We start from the raw sequence: 23,038 nt of genomic DNA on the forward strand, positions 1-23,038 counted from the left end.
ATGTAGGCACACCGTACCTCTATCCAAAGGAATAAAGAGGTGGCTTCCAGAGAGACCCTCGGCTCTAAGTACATGTGTATGAAGCAAAATAAAGGAAATCAAAGTTTAACAGTTATATAAAAACTACTACTAATTATAATAATATTAATAATAAGATCACAGTTTAACAGCTATATAAAAGCTAATAATAATTATAATAATAATAATATATGTAAGGGAAATACCATTATGGTATGTGACCTAAATAAGTTAAGTCTAAGCCCTAAGGTATTCAATTCTCTCTAAAAATCCTTAACTTTAATTCTACTTCTCCACGAATTCCTATCCTCAACCATGTCCTCGGAGAGGTTTAGGTCTATCAAATCATGCCTAATCCTCTCATCCCAAGTCAATTTCGGTCGTCCTCTACCCCTCCTCCCCTCTATAGTAATGTTTTCTACGGATCTAACAGGATTCGTCGTCTGTCTTCTCATTACATGTCCAAACCATCTCAATCTCCACTCTCTTATCTTGTCTGCTATGTTCGCCACCCCTAATCTCTCGCGAAACTCAACGTTTCTTATTCGGTCTAGCCTTGTGTGCCCACACATCCAACGTTTCTTATTCGGTCTCCACTCTCTGAAATAAATAATAATTAAAACAAAACAAAAAACACAAACATGATAGGTTCAATACATGACAATTGTATATATTTTCAAGCAAATGATCGCCTTGTCATACTAAAACTTATTGTTTCTCATGAATCAACCAGAAAAGTATATTCCTACAAGAGATTTATGATTTACTTCTATTTTGACTTTCCGTGAAGTCAACATCTCTGGTCAAATAGTCAAAATACCAATACTTCATACCGATTATACATTTACATGGGCGCGATACAATTCGACTACCGCGTGTGTTCAAATATACGACTCACAAACATTTTGGAAGCTGAAAAGTCACTCGTGGTTGCTTACCGGTCCTGCAAAACAAACAAGATGAACATATGTTTATAAAGTTGATCATTGCTCGTAAAATAAAATTTTTATTTTAATTATTGTGATATGATCATATTTATATATACATGCAAAACACAAACTATGAATAGTGTTCATACCACTTAGATTATGCCGTGACATTTCAGGATTTTTTTATTTTTTTTAAATAAGTTTCACTTGACCCAATATACTATAAATAATATACACTTTAACCCATTTAATTTTTATTAATTTTTGTTTTCTTTTTCTAATAACGTGATCGGTTAACTTTTCAAAAAGGAAAACTAAATACCTTGTTGTGACTAATTTTTTTCTCAACATTCCGATATAATAAGACAGTTGTATTAAATATACTTTTTTTTAGTATCATAAACTAAACCGCAACGATACCGACCAAACATCAGTATAGTAAACATTATTTTATGTTTTATGCATGTAACGAATTTCCCGCACAGAAAATTCCTACCACAACGTGTGCGGGAATCCTACTAGTTCAATATAATTTGCATTCATGAACTAGCATTTTCATTTTACCCGGATTTAGTAAGAGGATAGTTTTATAAAATTTTACGAACCAAGCCGGAGTATTTGCATTCACGAGTAGACAAAATTCATCTTGATGACACAACCCTGTAATTGAGAACAAGGTCCTCTGGTTTCTTCCAAATATAAGTTCGGACCGTTGCTAAGCTCATGTCAGATGTTAAGACCTGTATAACATGACACAAGTTAAATTAAAATATTAACATAAAGCGTTTGATCAAGTTTCCTATGATAAACTCATGGGGCCCGTTATCTAACCAACGAGATCAGGTTGTGTTAAATGGGTCACAGTTCGCCAAAGTGTATTTTCAGTAAAATAATACCTCTGAAAACATTTTATTTAAAAATTTACAGCATCATTATAATAATTATAATAATAATAATAATAATATAATTACACTAAATATCTATAAACAATTTAAATTTTGAACAAAAAGTTTTTGGTAAACCTGATTCGTGCCAAAAAAATTATTCATTTGATATGTTACTGACCCACCCAAACCGTTCATTTTGAAACCTCTACTCGCTAGAAATGTTGATGGTCTGTTGTCAAGAGTTGGTAAAAAATTTTAAAATAATTGAAAATCATTAGTTTGCATCAAAGTTATAACTTATAAAAATGATAATCTCATGCATATTCCACAGATAAAAAGGAAAACTAAATAACAAAGATAGACGGCCACTTTGGCTTGCACATGTTCCAAACCTTGAACCAAACCATTGGATGGTTCGCTCACCCTAATACTCAAAGCTAAATCTATCCCTGCAAACGAACCGAACGTCCGGTGAACTGTTCATGAACCGTTTGACAAGATGTTCGGTATTTAGTAAATCAACAAAGAACAGTTTTGTTCATTTAGTTAAACTAACAAACATGTACACATGTCTTGTTCATTCATTTAAATTTGTTCATGTTCATTCGTTCAACTGTTAACAAACGAACATAAACAAACACACTCATTTTCTTAGCAAACAAACACGAACAAGAAAAACCTTGTTCGTTTAATTGTTCGTGTTCGATCGTTTGCTCGGTTAAAGTTAGATGAGCGAACATGACAATGTCATGTTCATGTTCATTCAGTTCGTTTACAAGCCTAGCTAAATTCAATCTTGGATTTCCGATGTTTTAAAATATAAAATTCCAAGATTATGAGACTTTTAAGTGAAACATTAACGGTAAAAAAGAACATGAAAGTAAATAAAGTCAAATTGCCTGATTATTGCACAAGATCTCTATATTAGGCTTAAGCTTCCAAGGCTTAAACCCGGATCGAAAAGTTCCATAAACGGTCCCGGGACCAAAAGTTGCATCACCACTCAAGCTATCTAACGGCTTGTCTAGAACCATCTTCTCCACTACATAGTTAACAACCTGTACATAAAATTATTAAAACCTAGGTAAATATTCCTTAAAATAAACATGTTTGGCGGGCTTCAAGGGGAATTACAGTAATTATACATAAATATAACGACACAAGCTGATGTCATTTTATAATATAGTAATACCTTGTGTATTCTTAAAATACGAGGCGCACTCAGCTTCCCTTGTGTCAAAATCTGGGCAGCTGACCCTTCACATGGATGTAAATAGAAGCTGCACCTGAAATATAATTACAGTTATTTTATTATTAAGGAAAGTGGCATTTACTTTTAGTGCACATAAAATAACCGTCGGGTTTCTGAATGTTAGACAATTTTTATCACTGACAGTTTTAATTGATATGTTTTAAAGTTAGTAACTTTTTCTGGATAAAAGATTGTTACCTAAAAATCCAAAATAGAAATTGGATTGGTTATTTATTTATGCAATTAGCCCTTAAGATAATAACTTTTTTAAAATAAAATGATTTAAGAGGTATTACACATTTGAATGAACTTTAAACAACTTTTGACCCATTTGAGCTCATTTCCTGATAACTACTCTTTCAATATTGCATATTGTACATAGGCCTGTAAACGGACGGAATGTTCAGTGAACTGTTCAGCGGGAGGTTAGATAATGCACGTTTATTTAATAAACGAATGAACATGAACAAAAAAATTGTTCATATAGTTAAATGAACGAACGTCAACACATGTCGCATTCATTCATTTGTGTTCGCTTACATTCATTCATTTAAATTTGTCTATGTTCATTCCTTTATGTTCATTTATGTTCGTTAGTTACGTTTGTTTAAGTTCGTTCGTTAATATATTCATGTAAATTGGTCTAGTTTTAATAACCTTTTAAGTTTAAACACATTGTTGTTCAAATTTACTTTTTAACTGGTTTTAGCTCTGTTATGTTCGTTTGTTAACGTTCATCAACCATTAGTTTGTACTGTTAACTAACGAACACGGACACGTTCAATTTATTAAAACGAACATGAACAAGAACACCACATTCATTTTACTGTTTCTGTCCGATCGTTTGTTTGGTTAAAGTGAACCGAACTAACATGAACATGCTCTGTGCGTGAACCGTTCGTTTATAGTGTTGACAACCTCATTCGTTTAACCGTTTGTGTTCGATCGTTTGTTCAGTTAAAATTTAACAAACGAACATGAACATGCTGCGTCCGTAAACGTTTGTGAACCCGTCAGTTTAGACCGTTAACAAACAAGAACAAACACATTCATTTTCTCAACAAACGAACATGAACATGCTCCATTTGTGAACCGTCTGTTTATACTGTTAAGAAACAAACATGAACACGAATCTGCTAATTTTCTTAGTAAACAAGAAAATCCCGTTCATTTAAATGTTTCTATTCAACCATTTGTTTGGTTAAAGTTAAGCAACCAAACGCTCCATTCGTGTCCGTTCGCTTCATTTACCAACCTAAATTTATACCCATCTAACTCGTTACCAATAACATACAACCTGAATTAACCTGTTGACAAATAAACAGTTATAAGAATAAAAAAACTTACTTGGTATGTTCCCTCGGGGGTAACCGATTATGCAAAACACAATCCAAAACCAACCACGGGAACTCTTTTTCATCCTTGGTTCCATCAAGGTCAGTAATTTTCTTCCTCCACGGCCCACCTTGTGATCCCTCAGTAATAATTGAAGGGGGTGAAACAGTTGAAAATGAAAATGGTGGATACACCACAGTATCATTTTCACTGTTACCATCTATCTCAGTTTTTGAAGCCGTATTACTCCTGCCAGATGTTGCTTCCCCATTGCCTGAAGGTTGAGACCCAGGTTTATATTTCTTCTTGGACAACCAATGAACCAATAGTCCTTTTAGGGTTTCTCGAGCCAGATTTATCTGCAAAGAACAAAGAAATTGTTCGGTTATTAAACAGGGTTGTGCATGAATCTGAAATAACCAAAGTACCGAATTGTAACCGGAATAACTGAAGTAACCAAACTGAAATAACCAAATCCAATCAAAATTCAAAGGTTTGGTTTTATGGTTTTTGTATTAAACAATTTTTCAGTTCGCTTTCGGTTTTGTTGTCAACCGAAAAAATGAAAAGGACGTAACTGGAATGACTTACGTAACCAAACCAAAATAACTGAACCCATAAAATATCAACAGTTTGGTTTCATTTTACTTAAATATACAACTTTTTGGGTGGGTTTCGGTTTTGCTATTAACCAAAAACCGAACCAAAAAAAAACAGAATATAGTAATTGATAAGAAATTAATAAATAGTGTAGCCCAAAAATACTGGATCCAAATGTGTAATAATCAAGTAATCTTAACAAATAAATTTAGGCTCAAAGTTATTATTTCGGGCCATTTTTTTCCGCCAAAATTTTCAAGCCCAGATGAAAAAACCGAAAAAATAACATCAAACCCTTTTGAAAACCGAAACCAAACGGTTTTGAATTTTCGATTTTTGGTTCGATTTTGGTTTCGATATTTTTTACCAAAATACAAACCGAATCCATTGGAACTGTGTATCCCAAATATATTAGATCCAAATGTGTAATAAACAACTAATCTTAATTAACAAAAATAATTAGGCTCAACCGAACGGTTTTCAAAATCTAAAATATCGAATTTTTGGTTTGACTTCGGTTTGAGCCCAAAACCAACCTAAACTGACCATGCACACCCTTACAGCATTAAGTTAATTACATTTAATTTAGTTTCAAAATATTATTAAAGTATGTGCACCTTGTCATCTTCAGCTTTCTCGATTATGTGGAGGTCAGCAGAATACATTTCTGCAGAAAAGCATTGAGAGGTATCTAAATGAATAGACAAGCTCCCGAGCCTCGTATCAGCAGTGAACCATGTAGGAATGCTGACCTGGCAAACAAAGATATGGTTAAAAGATATTGAATATATCCGTACACATAATTCCCATAATGATATACTGAGATATTAGTTACCATTTCAAACAGTTCTTCTTTCTTCTTTTCAAATGAAATCTGCAACATAGAAATTCAAAACATGAGCATCACAGTTTAATGAACAGAAAGAACACGAACAAGGCATGTTCATGTTCATTCGTTTAACTTTAACAGAACAAACGATCAAACAGAAACAGCTAAACAAATGGGTCTTTTTTATTCGTGTTTGTCCGTTATAAAAATTATGTGTTCGTGTTCATTTATATTCGTTCGCCAACAATATAAATGAACATAACTGAATATACATGAACAAAAAGAAACGAACATAAGTAAATGTGAGCATCAATCTATTGCCCATAAAAATTTAAATGAATGTAAGAACGAATGAACAAACGTAAACAAACGAATACACAACGCAACTAAATGATGTAATCGAACATTCCCGAACATAAATGAATGAACAAGACATTTGTTCATGAACGTTCGTTTAACTAAATGAACAAAAAATGTTGTTCGTGCTCGTTCGTTTTTTAAATAAACAAAGATACACGGACTTCCCATCGAACGTCTCACTAAACCTCTGGTTCATTTACAGGCCAACATTTGACCCAAAATTTGACCCGTTACTGGTCAAATATACCCAAATCAACCCATTATGAGGTAAACAGGTCAAAATTGCTACATCAGCTATCTATTAATCTAGATGGCAATATAAGTTAATCCAAAATAGCATATGCGCTGTTACAGTACAGATAAAAAAAGGGCCAAAATGTAATAGTGTAATAATGTAGGGGTCAAATCATTAGTGTTTTTGTTCATAGGAGTAACCTGTCCATAATCCTCAATCACAACACCTCTAGTGATCTCCCAAAGCTTCACAGAACCAGCATTATCCTATTAAACAAACAACCATATTGTTAAAAACAAAACAAGAAACAAAACACGCTTTTAAAATGGTTATACAATATCAAAAACTGAAAAAAATAAAAAATAGAAAAAAAAAAGTCAAAAATAATATTACCTTGGTCAGGACATGCCTTTTATTGTTTAATATTTCATGTTGCACTATCCCTGGAATCCCATCAATACTAAAGGTGGCTTTTTGATACACAGGAACCTATAAATCAATTTCATCATTATTTTTGTAACATTCTTTTACAAATGATAAGTTTTTAACTATAAAAGAGACTGGAATAGTATACACGGGTGTGCATAAAACAAATTAGCCGACTCATAACTGAACCTAACCAACTAATGGATCAATTCTGGTTATTTAAATTTTCATAACCGAATGGACACATGACGTAGTGAAAACACGGTTAACCAACCCGACCCACGGCTAGGTAGTATTGTAGTATTGTCGTATGTGTACAAAGGTCTAAAATTAAAGCTCAAATTAATAAACTATTCAAGCCCGAATGTCTAATAACAATTTATTAAGTGGCTAAAAATTTTCAAGCCCAAACATTTTAGACCAAATTACATTGTGTTGAGCTCTTTTTGTTAGGCCCAAACATTTCATGACCAATTCTAGTTCACGGTAAACCATAGTCACATGGATCGCGGTACGTTCCGGTACGTGGTACGGGAACTGGTACGCGGTTCGTGCATTTCTAAAATTCGGTACGAGGGAGGGTAGGTTCATTCGGAACGCCAATTCGTTACGCGGTACGGTGTACCATATAATCTGGTACATCGTATCTGAATAACACTACATATATAATTAAATTATAATAAAATACATAATATATATAGATATATATATATATAATATGCATATCAATCAATCAATCAATCATGCCCAGTAAAATCCCACCGACAGCAAAGCTATAAGTAGGGTCTAGGGAGGGTGGGATGTAGGCACACCGTACCTCTATCCAAAGGAATAAAGAGGTGGCTTCCAGAGAGACCCTCGGCTCTAAGAACATGTGTATGAAACAAAATAAAGGAAATCAAAGTTTAACAGTTATATAAAAACTACTACTAATTATAATAATATTAATAATAAGATCACAGTTTAACAGCTATAAAAAAGCTAATAATAATAATAATAATAATAATAATAATAATAATATATGTAAGGGAAATACCATTATGGTATGTGACCTAAATAAGTTAAGTCTAAGCCCTAAGGTATTCAATTCTCTCTAAAAATCCTTAACTTTAATTCTACTTCTCCACGAATTCCTATCCTCAACCATGTCCTCGGAGAGGTTTAGGTCTATCAAATCATGCCTAATCCTCTCATCCCAAGTCAATTTCGGTCGTCCTCTACCCCTCCTCCCCTCTATAGTAATGATTTTCTACGGATCTAACAGGATTCGTCGTCTGTCTTCTCTTTACATGTCCAAACCATCTCAATCTCCACTCTCTTATCTTGTCTGCTATGTTCGCCACCCCTAATCTCTCGCGAAACACAACGTTTCTTATTCGGTCTAGTCTTGTGTGCCCACACATCCAACGTAGCATTCTCATTTCTGCTACCTCCATCTTCCGCACTTGTGCCTTCTTGATGGCCCAACAATCTGTTCCATATAGCATTGCAGGTCTAACTGCCACCCTATAGAATTTTCCCTTTAGTTTAGTCGGGAAACTCTTGTCGCACAATATACCTGTGGCTGCTTTCCATCTACACCATCCTACCTGAACTCGGTGGGTCACATCACTGTCTAATTCCCCATCGCTCTGTACAAATGATCCTAAATACTTGAACTTCGTTACCTGCGGGACCACCTGCCCTTCAATTGTGATCTGTGCGTCTTCATTGTCGTTTATCCCACCAAAATCACAATGGAGGTACTCCGTCTTAGATCGGCTAATCTTTAAACCTTTTGTCTCTAAGGTTGTTCGCCACTCCTCAAGCCTCATGTTTAGATCTTGTTTTTTCTCAGCAAGTAACACAATATCATCTGCGAACATCATGTACCACGGGAGAGTCCCCTGAATCGACTTTGACAACTCATCCAAGACTACTGCAAAAAGAAACGGGCTCAACGCTGACCCCTGGTGAAGACCTACCTCTACAGGAAAGAAATCAGTATCCCCCACTGGCGCACGGACACTTGTTTCACTCCTGGTATACATATCCATAATTATCTCTATGTATTTCCTGGGCACTCTTCTACCCTCCAAGCACTCCCAGAGCACCTGTCGTGGCACACTGTCGTAGGCCTTTTCTAGGTCAATAAACACCATATGTAGATCACGCTTCTTCTCCCTATACTTTTCCATTAATCTTCTTATAAGGTGTATTGCCTCTGTGGTGGAACGCCCCGGCATGAAGCCAAATTGGTAGACCGTAACATGAGTTTCTCGTCTAAGTCTAACCTCAATCACTCTTTCCCATAGCTTCATAGTATGACTTAGTAGTTTGATTCCTCGGTAGTTACCACAACATTGGGCGTCTCCTTTGTTCTTATAGATAGGAACTACAACGCTGCTCCTCCACTGGTCTGGCATCTTACCTGATTTGAGAATACTATTGAACAGAGAAGTTAACCACATGACTCCTTCCTCCCCCAGACACTTCCACACCTCAATGGGTATGTTGTCTGGGCCAACCGCCTTATACCTTCCCATCCTCCTAAGTGCATCCTTCACCTCTTCTCGTGTGATCCGTCGGCAGTAGCAGTTATTCGATTGTTGTCGTTGAAAGTTTGTGTTGTCATGTTCTTCTTGGTAAGCTCTCCCATTGTTAAAAAGATTGTGGAAGTAGGTTTGCCATCTTAGCTTGATGTCCTGCTCCTTGACCAGTACATGCCCATCTGTATCCTTTATGAACTTCACCGGTCCTAGATCTTGCCTTCTACGCTCCCTGGCTTTGGCAATCTTAAACATAGCATGTTCCCCCTCTTTTGTTTCTAGAGTTTCATACATCCGTTTAAAGGCCGCCTTCTTTGCTTCCGCCACTGCCTTCTTCGCCTCTATCTTGGCCGTTTTGTAGTTGTCCCTCAATTCCACTCACTCCTCCTCATCGTGCACCTCATTAGCTCCCTAAAACATCCTTGTTTGTCCTTTATCTTGTCTTGCACTGCGTCATTCCACCACCAAGACTCCTTATGCTCACTTGTCTTTCCTGTTGTGACCCCGAGAGTCTCCTTTGCTACTTGGATGATCTTTGTCTCCATAGCTTCCCATATCTGAGTTGAGTCCCCATTTAGTCGAGCCCGTGTATGCGGTATGAGTTTATCCTTAAACAGTAGGAGATTTTCGTCCTTCAAATTTCCCCATCGAATTCTCGATGTACCTTTCTTCTCTCGAACAGTCAGCTTATTTCTGAAGGCTATATCTGTCACTAGTAGTCGATGTTGAGTCACAACTGCCTCCCCAGGTATGACTTTGCAGTCCTTCCACCAACGTCGGTCTCCCTGCCTCAACAAAAGGTAGTCAATTTGCGTGTCGCGTCCGCCACTGCTAAAAGTGATTAAATGAGAATCTTGTTTCCTAAAATAAGAATTTATAATACCTAGGTCATGTGCCACCGCGAACTCTAGAAGATCTGTTCCGGTCTCATTCCTATCACCAAAACCGAAACCCCCATGTACGGCTTGAAAACCATCGTTAGCCTTACCAATGTGTCCATTAAAATCACCTCCTATGCAAATCCTCTCCCCCCTAGGTATGCCCCCTACCACTGCGTCTAGGCAATCCCAAAATTCTCTCTTTTCCTGATCCCCTAGGCCTACATGAGGCGCGTAGGCGGAGACTACTGCCACTACTTCCTCTCCTAGTACTAATTTCAACACCATAATCCTGTCATTATGTCTTATCACCTCCATCACACTAGTGTGTATTTCCTTAGCCACTAGAAACCCCACTCCATTCCTAGCTCCATCAGACCCCGAGTACCACAACTTATACCCATTACACTCAGCCCCTCCATGTCCTTTCCACTTAGTCTCCTGGAGGCATGCTATCTGAACCCTACGTCTTTTAAGCACATCTACCAATTCTAGCAACTTACCATTTAATGTTCCTACATTCCAAGAAGCCAAACACAATATACGCTCCCTATCTTTACTCTTTCCTACACCCCTCGTTTCAGGACATGGTCTCAAGTAATAGTCATGGTTCGTACGCTCTATGGTTGCAACTAATCACACAAACACAAGCAATAGAACATCAAATCAATAATAATAATAATAATAATAATAATAATAATAATAATAATAATATCCTTATTAAATATATGCTATTTGTTAATCCAAGTATTTTGTATAAAGTGATGTCGTTCAGAAAATAAACCGGTTTTTTTAATCCAAATATAGTAATAGTATTTTTTAAATTCAAGTTTTCTGAAAACCCAGCAAAGAACCAGCTAAATATATGCAACTAATATGATAAAAGACAAGTAAAGTAAAAGAGTAAGAACGATCTCACAGAGGGAAATCTCCACTGATGACTCCTAACGAAGTCACTCTTGAAAAGTAACAAAAGAAACAATGACTTGCAACTTTCACTTAAAGTTGCAGAATTACCCTTGAATTCCAAGAAGACTCTGCAGATCCAAACCGGGTCTTGAACCGTCGTTATACCAAGAAGCCGTCACACCAATTATCCACAGTTAGGGTTTCAGATCACAAAAAACCCTAGCACCACGGATCGGAGATTAAATGCGAAGAGCGACGGATCAGAGCCAACACTCTTCAGATCAAACAGTTGTTGAACAGTTGCAGAAGATCGGATTCTGTTTGTGCTTCTAGAACAAGAATCAATAACCCTCAAATTGAAGATTCCTCCAACGAACAACAAAATTCAACTTCAAGAAACCCCAAATTGCGAATTGGTTTTTTTTTTTTTTTTTTTTTTTGAATTTGAATAAAAACGCAAGCGTAAATGATGAAATTGATAAAGATGAATCTGAGTTTGTTGATTCTGGAGGGTTGATATTATTTGGTCAGAAGATGAAATTAGTAGATATAATAATTTTAGGGGAAAAGAAAAGATGAAATTAGTAGAGGATCGTTGGAAGAAAGGAGTGAAGGATCGTTGGAAGAAGAAAGGAGTGAAGGATCGTTGGAAGTGGGTAGTAGTACGACGACGATGATATTATTTGGTCAGAAGATGAAATTAGTAGATATATAATATGCATGTATATATTAAATAAATAATTAATATTATATTGAATAACACTTAACAATCAGTTTAATTAGTTTAAATTTAAATAGACAACATGATAAAAGACAAAATAATAAGTATGAGTATGCTTTAAAATATTAGTTTTCAATCTATTTGGCTTCCGATATACGTTTCCTTCACCAATTACGATGTATATTAATACTATTTATTTAACCGATGCATATTAAAGCAACCCATCGTAAAATATCAAAACCACCACCGGAAAAATTGAAAACTGTTAGGTTCAGAGTCACACACAAACACGAATACAATAGTAAAACCGAAAGAATAAACGAAAGAGACACAAGGATTTAAGTGGTTCGGTCACGGTGTATGACCTACGTCCACTGTCGATAACTAGGGTTTTCTTTTTATTGAGTGATACCAACTTACAAGTACAGGAGAGAATATATAGACTAGACAATTAGGGTTTAACCCTTTAACTAAACTGGGCCTGATTAGAGCTTTTGGGCTTGGCCAAAACTCAAACAGCTTAATCTCCTAATTCTGTCTATTCGTCTAAACCGGACCCGACCCATGATGGATCGGAGACCACAACATAACAATCTCCCACTTGGGCTTCGAGACATCTTCTCTAAACTACCACTTGGATGCGTCAAACATTTCAACCTGCTCCCATTTGGAGACGTAAAATGTTTTCACCTGCATTGCCTTGTACATGTAAAATAAAACCCATCTGGTTTTGCACCTCCTAGTTACCCTTCGCCTTCTCAACATTATTCCTGAAGGCCTGCTGAAGCTCTGCACAGCTTCAGCTTATCCAGTATCACCGGCTTGGTGAACATATCTGCTGGATTCTTAGCACCTGAGATATTTTTCAAACTGAAAACACCATCACTGCTCAAATCTCTGACAAAGTGATATTTCCTCCCGATGTGTTTAGTCTTTGAATGATAGACTGGATTCTTCGCAAGTTTCACTGCACTCTCATTGTCACAATATAAGAAGAACTCTGCATGTTTCTTTCCCAACTCTTCAAGAAAAGTTCTCAACCATACTAATTCTTTACTTGCTTCGGCTGCTGCCATATATTCTGCCTCAGTGGTTGATAAAGCAACACTTTTCTGAAGTCTGGACATCCAACATACTGCTGTTCCCCCAACTGTGAAAACATAACCAGTAGTGCTTTTAAACGTCTTCTTACATCCACCCAGATCAGCATCTAAATAACCCCTGAGAATTGTATCCTTCCCCTTTTTAAGTATCTGAGTAACCATTTCACCGCTTCCCAATGTTCCTTTCCCGGATCCGACATAAAACGACTAACTACCCCGACAGCATGAGCAATGTCTGGCCGTGTACAAACCATGGCGTACATGAGACTGCCAACAGCAGATGCATACGGAACTTTAGCCATCTCTGTTCTTTCTTCCTTTGTTCTGGGAGACTGGTCTTTGGTAAGTTTGAAATGACTTCCCAAAGGTGTGTTTCTCGGTTTAGTCTTCTCATCATTCATCCTGAATCTTTCTAACACTTTCCCTATGTATTTCTCTTGGGATAGTGTTATGGAGCCATCTTTCTTTCTGGATATACTCATCCCCAAAATCTGTTTGGCTGGACCAAGGTCTTTCATCTCAAATTCATCAGACAACTGTTTCTTCAACTTGCGAATCTCCTTCATATCAGATCCTGCAATTAACATATCATCTACATAAAGAAGTAGAATGATATATGAGCCTTTAAACTTCTTTAAGTAGCAGTAATGGTCGGCCTCGCATTTCTTGTACCCAGTTCTCACCATAAAATCATCAAACTTTAGGTACTATTGCCTAGGTGCCTGCTTCAGACCATACAAGCTTTTCTTCAATTTGCAGACCCATTTTTCTTTCCCGGCAACCTGAAATCCTCAGGTTGTGCCATATAGATCTCCTCGTCAAGATCACCATGTAAAAATGCTGTCTTAACATCTAATTGCTCTAGATGTAAATTTTCTGCAGCAACAATACTTAAGATCAATCTGATGGTGGTCATCTTCACAACTGGAGAGAATATTTCATTATAATCAATTCCCTTTTTTTGCTGGAAACCCTTGACCACTAAACGAGCTTTGTATCGTTTAGACCCATCATGTTCTTCCTTGACTCTATAGACCCATTTATTCTGTAGAACTCTTTTATCTGGTGGAAACTTGGTTAAAACCCATGTCTGGTTTTTACTCAGAGTTCATCTCCTCCTTCATAGCATGCTCCCACTGGAGCGAATCTTTCAACTTAAGTGCTTCATAATAACTCTCTGGCTCACCATTTTCAGTTAAAAGGAGATAATTAACTGAAGGTTTGTAACGTACCGGCTGTTTAGAAACTCTGGTAGACCTCCTAACCCAGTGCTGAGGCGGGTCAGGTTCTTGTGGAGACTGTTCATCCTCAGACTCTGAACTCCCACTGTCAGAGACTCCCTCTGACTCTTCATTTCCACCAATATCATCATCTTCAAATTCAGAAACTGTGGTTTCTTCAGTTTCTGTCTCGGGTTCGGTAGCTGACTCAACTGTCTTTTTCTGAGCATCAATTTCATATTCAACCTGCTCTTTCTGAACCCTTGATTTTGAAGTGTTTCTATCTTTGTATAACTCAGCCTCATTAAAAGTTGCATGCTTGCTTCTGACTACTTTTCTGCTTTCTAAATCCCAAAGCCTGTAGCCCATTTCGTTTGACCCATATCCAATGAAAACATATTTTTTAGCTTTAGCATCAAGCTTGTTATTTTTCACTAGATCATAAGCGCTACACCCAAAGACTTTCAAATGCTTATAATCTGCAGCTTTACCTTTCCACTCTTCTTCTGGTGTCTTGAAACCCAGCGGTACTGACAATCCCCGGTTAATTAAATAAGCTGCAGTGTTAACTGCATCTGCCCAGAACGTCTTTGGAAGCCCGGCATTAAGTCTCATACTTCTTGCCCTTTCATTTAACGTCCTGTTCATTCGTTCTGCCACTCCATTTTGTTGAGGAGTGCCAGGGACTGTAAAGATCATCCGAATACCGTACTCTTCACAATAATCACGGAATTATTTGCTAACGTATTCACCACCGTTATCCGACTTTAAGCATTTCACCTTCAAATCAGTTTCCAATTCAACAGCAGTTTTCCATTTCTTAAAAGTATCAAAAACATCAGATTTATTTTTAAGTAAACCCATACCTTGCGTGTCGAATCATCAATGAAGGTGACATAATAGTGCGATCCTCCCAAAGAAGAGACTGAAGTTGGTCCATAGACATCAGAGTGAATAAGCTCCAATTTCTGAGCTTTCGGTTGTTTTCCGGTCTTCACAAAAGATACTTTCTTCTTTTTACCGAAAACACATGGTTCACAAAATTCAGATTCAACCTTCTTCAGTTCTGGAATTTTTCCTCTAGCAACGAGCATTTTCATCCCTTTTTCACTCATGTGGCCGAGTCGTTGGTGCCACAAACTAGACTGACTCGGTCCACTGGTCACTGCATTTACCTCATCAGCTGGAATTTCAACCATGTATAAAGTGCCCTTCTTTTTACCTCTGGCGATCACAAGATTCCCTTTCACAACTTTCCATTTACCCCCACCAAACATAACATCATATCCTTGGTCATCTAACTGCCCAACAGAAATTAGTTTTCTTCTAAGGCTAGGAACGACCCGAACATCCTTTAGAGTCCATGAGGTGCCCAATGAAGTTTTTAGTTCAATATCCCCCATCCCCGTGATATCAACAGCATGATTATTAGCCAAACGAACTTTACCAAAATTACCTGTTCGGAGATTCTTCATCTTCTTCGTGCTATAAGTGGCATGAAAAGATGCACCAGAATCCATAATCCATGAATCTGTTGATTCTTCAACACAGCAGATAAGAGTCTCTTCTGAACCTTCTGAATCATCTGAACCGGTGGCCAGATTAACTTCCTTCTTAGATTCTTTCTTTTCTTTAAGCCAATGCCCCATTTCTTTGCAATTCCAACACTCAATGTCTTTTCTGGGCTTTGACTGACTTCTTCTTCTAGACTTTGACCTACCCCTGCCATTACCTTTCTCTCTTCTCCTACCTCTCCCTTCGGTGCTCAATATAGAACTAGATGTCTCACCAGAATTCCTTCTTCTTATGTCCTCCCCTAAAATCAAATCCCGGACTCCTTCAAAAGTAAGCTTAGTATTCCCAGAAGAACTACTAACTGCAGTAACAGTCCCTGACCAACTTTCGGGTAACGAGGATAACAAGAGTAATGCTTGAACTTCATCATCAAACTTGATATCAACAGAAGACAAACGAGAAATAATAGTGTTGAAGTCATTAACATGAGAGGTAACAGATGCCCCTTCCTTCATTCTGGTGTTAACTAGCTGTCTTATCAGAAATACCTTGTTTGATGCAGAAGGCTTTTCATACATATTTGACAAGGCTTTCATAAGACCATACGTGGTAGTTTCATTTACAATATTGAATGCCACATTCTTAGCTAGTGAGAGTCTAATAACAGCTATGGCTTTTCTGTCAAGTACCTTCCACTCATCATCTTTCATACTTTCCGGTTTCCTCTCTTCTAGTGCTTCCATTAAGTCTTTCTGACATAGCAAATCCTCAATTTACATTTTCCACCATCCAAAATCCTGACCATCAAACTTCTCAATCTTGATCTTTCCGTCCTCAGCCATTATCCAAACTGAGTTTTGATTACAGCAAACAACCAAACTACCCAAGGAATAAAAGGACTGGAAACTGATCAGAAAAAACGAACCAGCAGCTGCGGAACCCTAATCAGCGGCGGCGGTACTGTAGCGGCGGCGGCGGTACTGTAGCGGCGGCGCGGTACTGTAGCGGCGGCAGCGGTACTGTAGCAGCGGCGGTGGTACTGTAGCAGCGGCGGTGGAACTGTGTGTATAATCGAGAACCAGGCTCTGATACCAATTGTTAGGTTCAGAGTCACACACAAACACGAATACAATAGTAAAACCGAAAGAATAAACGAAAGAGACACAAGGATTTAAGTGGTTCGGTCACGGTGTATGACCTACGTCCACTGTCGATAACTAGGGTTTTCTTTTTATTGAGTGATACCAACTTACAAGTACAGGAGAGAATATATAGACTAGACAATTAGGGTTTAACCCTTTAACTAAACTGGGCCTGATTAGAGCTTTTGGGCTTAGCCAAAACTCAAACAGCTTAATCTCCTAATTCTGTCTATTCGTCTAAACCGGACCCGACCCATGATGGATCGGAGACCACAACATAACAAAAACACCGTCGGAAAAATCGAAGCCGCCTCCGGAACTGTACCGGAACGCAATTTTTAACGATCCCAAACGCCGATATCATTCACCGGAAACAATCTTTGGTAACTGTATTACGTATTATATTGTATAATAGAGTAATACATGGACTATAAATAGAATACAAAGTTACACATTAATCCCTCTAATATAATACATATATTTAAGTGTCTAATATTCCCCCTCAAGCTAAGGCCGGGGAGCGACCTTTAGCTTGGATCTAAGAAGTCGGAACCGTTGCGATGATACAGGCTTGGTGAACACGTCCGCAATTTGATCGTTTGTCTTAATAAACCGAACTGAGAGCTTTCTCTGGGCGACTCTTTCCCTAACAAAATGGTAGTCAATCTCCACATGTTTTGTGCGAGCTTGAAACACTGGATTGGCAAAAAGATACGTGGCACCAAGAATATCACACCACAAAATAGGAGCAAATGTCACTGGAACATGAAGTTCCTTTAGAAGCGCCTCAAGCCATGTTAGCTCCGTGACCGTGTCAGCTAAAGCTTTATACTCAGACTCTGTAGATGGCCGGTACGTTGTTTACGAGCACACCATGAGATAGGATTAGATCCAAGGTAGATGGCAAATCCCCCTGTGGATCGATGGTCATCGAGAGAGCCAGCCCAATCTGCATCAGAGAAGGCAGTGAGAGAATGATTACATGCATCAATGTATGCATGAATAACAGGGGCTGATCGTTGTTGAATTAGCAAGCCAAGTTGAGAAGTGCCCTGAAGGTACCGAAGGATCCGTTTGACCGCAGACCAATGATTAATAGTGGGGGAGTGCATAAATTGACAAACTTTGTTAACCGCAAAGGTAATGTCTGGTCTGGAAAGGGTTAGGTACTGTAGTGCTCCAACGGTTTGTCTAAATTTAACTGATTATCAAGCAGAGGACTATCACCAAGTGCCAAACTGGAGTCGGTGGCCATAGGAGAGTCGACCGGTTTAGATTGAGATAGACCTGCTTTATGAATAATTTCAGAGATGTATTTCCTTTGAGAGAGAATCAAATCAATACCTCGAGAAACCACCTCGATACCCAAAAAAAAAAGAAAGGCGGCCCATGTCTTGAATCGCAAATGTAGTGCTTAAAAGCTGAATTATCTGATCAATGAGCCGCGGATTGTTGCCAGTTAAGATAATGTCATCCACATAAACAAGCATATATAGTAAATTACCATTGTGAGAGTAAATAAACAATGATGGATCTGTTTTAGATCCTTGGAACCCAAGCTGTAATAAGGCTCCCGAAAGACGATGAAACCAGGCCCGTGGAGCTTGCTTGAGTGGATATAAGGACTTGTGAAGCAAACAAAGATGATTCGGCTTTTGGGGATCAATGAAACCTGGTGGTTGTCGTAAATACACAGTTTCCTGAAGATCACCATGCAAAAAGGCATTTTAAACATCCAGTTGACGAAGTGGCCATTGTCGTGTAACAGCGAGTGAGAGAATGACATGGACAGTTGTGGATTTTACCACCGGACTGAAGGTCTCATGGTAATCAATCCCCGGTTGTTGATGGAAACCTTTGCCAAACGAGCTTTGTATCGTTTAATATTTCCGTTTTCATCTCGTTTCAACCTGTACACCCACTTACAATCAATAACATTAACATTAGGAATGGGTGGTACTAAAGTCCACGTACCATTTCGCATTAAGGCTTTGAATTCCTCTACCATGGCAACGTGTCATGGAGGACTTTTGTTAGCAATGGCAAAGGTAGAAGGTTCAGTTGAGGAATAGTCGATAGAGGTGTGGAAGGCGGAAGCATTGTATTTAACGTTTTTCTTAGGATTTTGTCTAAGGTTTGAAGGTCGAGTACGCGGTTGACTTTCGGTTTCGGATGAAGAGGTAGGTGGCTGATTGTTAGCAGCTGATTGGGTGGTTTGACGCCTGTTATAAGTAAAAAAGCAAAGGTGGATTAGTGGTGGAAGAAGCTGAGTAGTTGGGGATTGTGGTGGTTGGGGGTGTATCGGGATATGGTTGGGCAGGTTGGAATTCGGTTTGGGTGGGACTGGTAGTCTCAAGGGCTGATGAGACGGGTGGGGCTGGTCCAAAGGTGGTTGATGGTGATGAGGGAGTTGTAGTAGTAGAAGGTGTGGAAACAGATTGGTTTGAGGTAGTGGTATCCAGGGTGGTTGTTTCAGGTGTATCAAGATTTTGTGGGCTGGATGGTTGGGAATTTGGAATAGGAGAGGGATATGATGAGAAATAAGGATCAGGGGCAGGTGTAGAGTTTGTAGGGGAGGATGGTTGTAGAAGAGGAAAATGTGCCTCATTGAACCGGACATGTCGGGCAGTGTAAATACGATCAGTAGTAGGGTCAAGGCATAGATACCCGTGATGAGACGGGCTGTACCCTAAAAAGATGCACTGCAGCGAATGAAAATCCATTTTGTGTGGATTATAAGGACCGAGGTGAGGAAAACATTGGCATCCAAAGACACGTAAGAAGGACATATTCGGTTTACGGTTAAGAAGATGCTCAAAGGGAGAGATATTTGATGAAGCACGAGAAGGCATCCGGTTTATAAGGTATGTAGCAGTTTCAAAGGCAAAGTTCCAAAAACGCTTTGGAACACCAGAATTCGCCAAAAGGGTGAGACCAGTTTCCACCACATGGCGGTGTCGTCTCTCAACAAAGCCATTTTGTTCGCTTGAATGAGGGCAAGAGAGACGATGTATGATGCCAAGTGTTGTGAAAAAGAAGGACAAGTTTCGGAATTCTCCGCCCCAATCTGATTGAACTGTTTTAAGTTGTGTTTTAAATTGTCTTTCAGCCATTGTATGAAATTGTTTGAAAGTGCTAAACACATCAGATTTATGTTTAAGGGGAAAAATCCACATGTATCTAGTATAATGATCAACACAAAGTAAAAAGTAACGATGACCATAAAAAGAAGCAACAGGAGCTGGCACCAAACATCACAAAAAACCAAATCCAATACATGTTCACTTTTATAACTCGAAGATGACAAGTGCATTTTTGAAGATTTTCCCATAGGGCAAGCATTACAAAAAGAAAAACCAGAACTATTCGTAACAGGAAGACAATTTTTAGAAATCAGACTGTAAGAGTTGCGGATGAGGATGCCCAAGTCTTTGATGCCAAGTTGTGGGAGAAGCGCGAACAGTGGAAAAAGCAATGTTGGAGACATGACGAATCTTAGGTAGGCTGAAGGAGTAGAGCCCATCTTTACTGGGACCCATGAGGAGGATAGTGCGGGTAACCGTATCCTTCACACAAAAAAAGTTAGGAGTGAAATTCAAAGAATACATTATTGTCTTGACAAAAACTTTGTACGGAGAGAAGATTTCGTTTTATTTGTGGGACATGAAGAATGTTGTTAATAGAAAAGGTTTTGGCTGGTGAATTAAATGTAGTGGAAGCAATATGAAGAATAGGTAAACCATTGCCATTACCAACAAGAAGTGTGTCCTTACCATAATACGGTTCAGAGTTGTCAAAACCACTGAGATTTGGTGCCACGTGACTGTTAGCACCAGTGTCGGGCAGCCATGAAGACGCTTGTGAGCGATGATCAGCAACGTTTGCTTGTGAAGGTTGTCGTTGTGGACGAATTGTGCTGGATCACGAGTGGGGCACAATGATGGAATATGATCAATTCCACACCTGTTGCAAGAACCATAGATTGTATTCTGACTAGATGCCCAACCAAATCTTTGATTATAACCCGTAGTAGGTCCCGTGTTTCTGTTGTTTTGATTGTTGTTGTAAGATTGGTTGTTGTAGTTGCCACGACTGCGACGATTTGAGTACCCACGGTTACGGTTGGACGGTCCACGGGTATTATTAAAGGCCTGATGTTGCTGCTGTGCAGGTTGTACCGTGAGCCCTAACTGTGTCATCAGCTGTTGAAGGGACTGGACTGTTTCAGATGGAAGTGAAACAGTGGAAGAGCCACGACTGCTAGTAGCCGTAAAGGCTTGGACAGCTGGAACAGTGGGTTCTGGATCAGTTTTCTTGGTCATGTATTCATGGTCCGCAAGCAATCCATGAAGTTCCAAAAAAACAACAGGAGGGTGTCTTGTAATTAAGGTGGGTTTCAGGTAATTATATTCTTCTCTAAGACCTGAAATAACCAGCATAACAATATTTTTTTCTTTCATAGGCTCACCAATGTTTGCTAAGGCATCTGCGTACTCTTGTGCTCGTGTAAGATAGGCGGTAGATGTTTCTTCTGATTTCATCTGAATCTTTAGCAGTTGGGTTTTGAGGGTGTAATCCCGTGAAGATGTATGTGGTGCATAGGCACGCTCCAAGGAACTGAACATGTTTGAAAGAAGCTTCAGAAATCGTTGAGAGGAGCAGCATGCGAACATGAGCATCATTGGAGATCCATGCTAAATACTCAGGATTCGGTTGCTGGGTCAGCAACGCAGGTTCTTTGTCAGAGGATGAAGATGAAACTGTGACAGTTTTCGATGGACAAACAATGGATCCATCGATGTAGGGAAAGAGTCCATTAGTGAGAAGAAAAGGTTGGATCATTGTTTTCCAATATCCATAATTGGTAGGACTTAGAGTAAATCCAAATTTGTGAGAGTTGTGGCTGGTTTTATCTTCTCTAGTGAAAGAAACGATGGCCATTGTTGACCAGTTGGAGAAGAACAGAATCTGACAGGGATTAGTAGAAGGGTGGCGGCAGAATTAGGGTTGTTGGGATCGGCTGTGATACCAAAACAATCTTTGGTAACTTATTACGTATTATATTGTATAATAGAATAATACATGGACTATAAATAGAATACAAAGTTACACATTAATCCCTCTAATATAATACATATATTTAAGTGTCTAATAACCGGGAACGCGAATCGGGTTAAAGTAGAACAATTCGTGCAACAATTGGGAACTTTCAATTTCACCGATCCGGATCGCGCACCATCAGCAATCGGTACAATTTGTACCCGTTTCCGGTACGTGCGATCCGGAACGAAGATCGCGGGTGATTCTACGTACCCTGTGACTATGCGGTAAACTAACCCATAACCAAACCGAATCAGAATCTAAAACGATTAACCATAACCTACTTAACCATGACCAATCAGTTATGGTTCTCTGGTTAACCGAAAGTTAAGTTATAGTTATGATCTTGGGCCAAAACCGACCATGCACACCCCTAAATCATAGAGAAACCTTACCTAACTTGGGCCTACAGGCCATAAACTAACAAACCCTAATAATAATAAGTATAATCATAATTAAATTAATGATAGAAAAGATGACTCACAGGGGTAGACCCTTCTAAAGAAGCTCTAGCCCTTGAAAAGGACAAATTTCCAGCAAGAAACGAACCGCCTCGTTGAAACACTTTCTCAGGAGTTAAACTTTCAGAATGCCACCTGTTCACAGAAGAATCTGTTGTTGCAACCCATATACCATCATCATGTAATGCTAACTGCTGAATAGGATGGTCCTCATTGCAAAGCAACACACTCTCTCTTGTTGAAAGATCTGTCAAGTACAACTGCAAGTAGAAACAGATAAATGATCATAATCAGTTTCTAAACGTGCATCCAAACGCCCCCTTATTTAGAGATACAGATGTGAACTCACAGAAAGATCTCGTCCACCACTATACACATGAGTAAATGTTGGAGTGCTTGCGAGTGCCCACACAGAATCAGTATGAACAGCATAAGAGTGTATGCACCGCTGCTGCCCTAGATCCCACAATCTATCACAAATATCTATCATATTCGTTATAAAAAGAATAAAAAAAAAAGAAGGCATCAAACAGCTTTTCTTAAGTTGAATTATAGTCTTCTGTTCAGCATGAAAACTTTATGTTGATAAT

General features: G+C 38.6%; 1 protein-coding gene across 1 annotated transcript in view; it reads right to left on the reverse strand.

The window, feature by feature from the left end:
* Window positions 1-748: 748 nt before the first annotated feature.
* LOC143597735 (uncharacterized) overlaps window positions 749-23,038 on the reverse strand; it is a 28,161-nt gene continuing 5,871 nt past the window's right edge. The window contains exons 8-18 of the mRNA XM_077076148.1: window positions 22,798-22,918; window positions 22,472-22,708; window positions 6,839-6,934; window positions 6,646-6,711; window positions 5,857-5,895; window positions 5,639-5,773; window positions 4,434-4,780; window positions 3,027-3,120; window positions 2,734-2,892; window positions 1,553-1,687; window positions 749-961 (exon numbers count right to left, since the gene is read on the reverse strand). Coding sequence (XP_076932263.1) covers window positions 1,589-1,687; window positions 2,734-2,892; window positions 3,027-3,120; window positions 4,434-4,780; window positions 5,639-5,773; window positions 5,857-5,895; window positions 6,646-6,711; window positions 6,839-6,934; window positions 22,472-22,708; window positions 22,798-22,918 — 1,393 coding nt within the window. The 3' untranslated portion in view covers window positions 749-961; window positions 1,553-1,588. The remainder of the gene's footprint in view (window positions 962-1,552; window positions 1,688-2,733; window positions 2,893-3,026; window positions 3,121-4,433; window positions 4,781-5,638; window positions 5,774-5,856; window positions 5,896-6,645; window positions 6,712-6,838; window positions 6,935-22,471; window positions 22,709-22,797; window positions 22,919-23,038) is intronic.

This window comes from Bidens hawaiensis, unplaced genomic scaffold (genome assembly GCF_021521415.1).
Source record: "Bidens hawaiensis isolate Kalapana, Puna unplaced genomic scaffold, B.hawaiensis_p1.1 tig00048955_1, whole genome shotgun sequence".
Lineage (NCBI taxonomy): Eukaryota > Viridiplantae > Streptophyta > Magnoliopsida > Asterales > Asteraceae > Bidens > Bidens hawaiensis.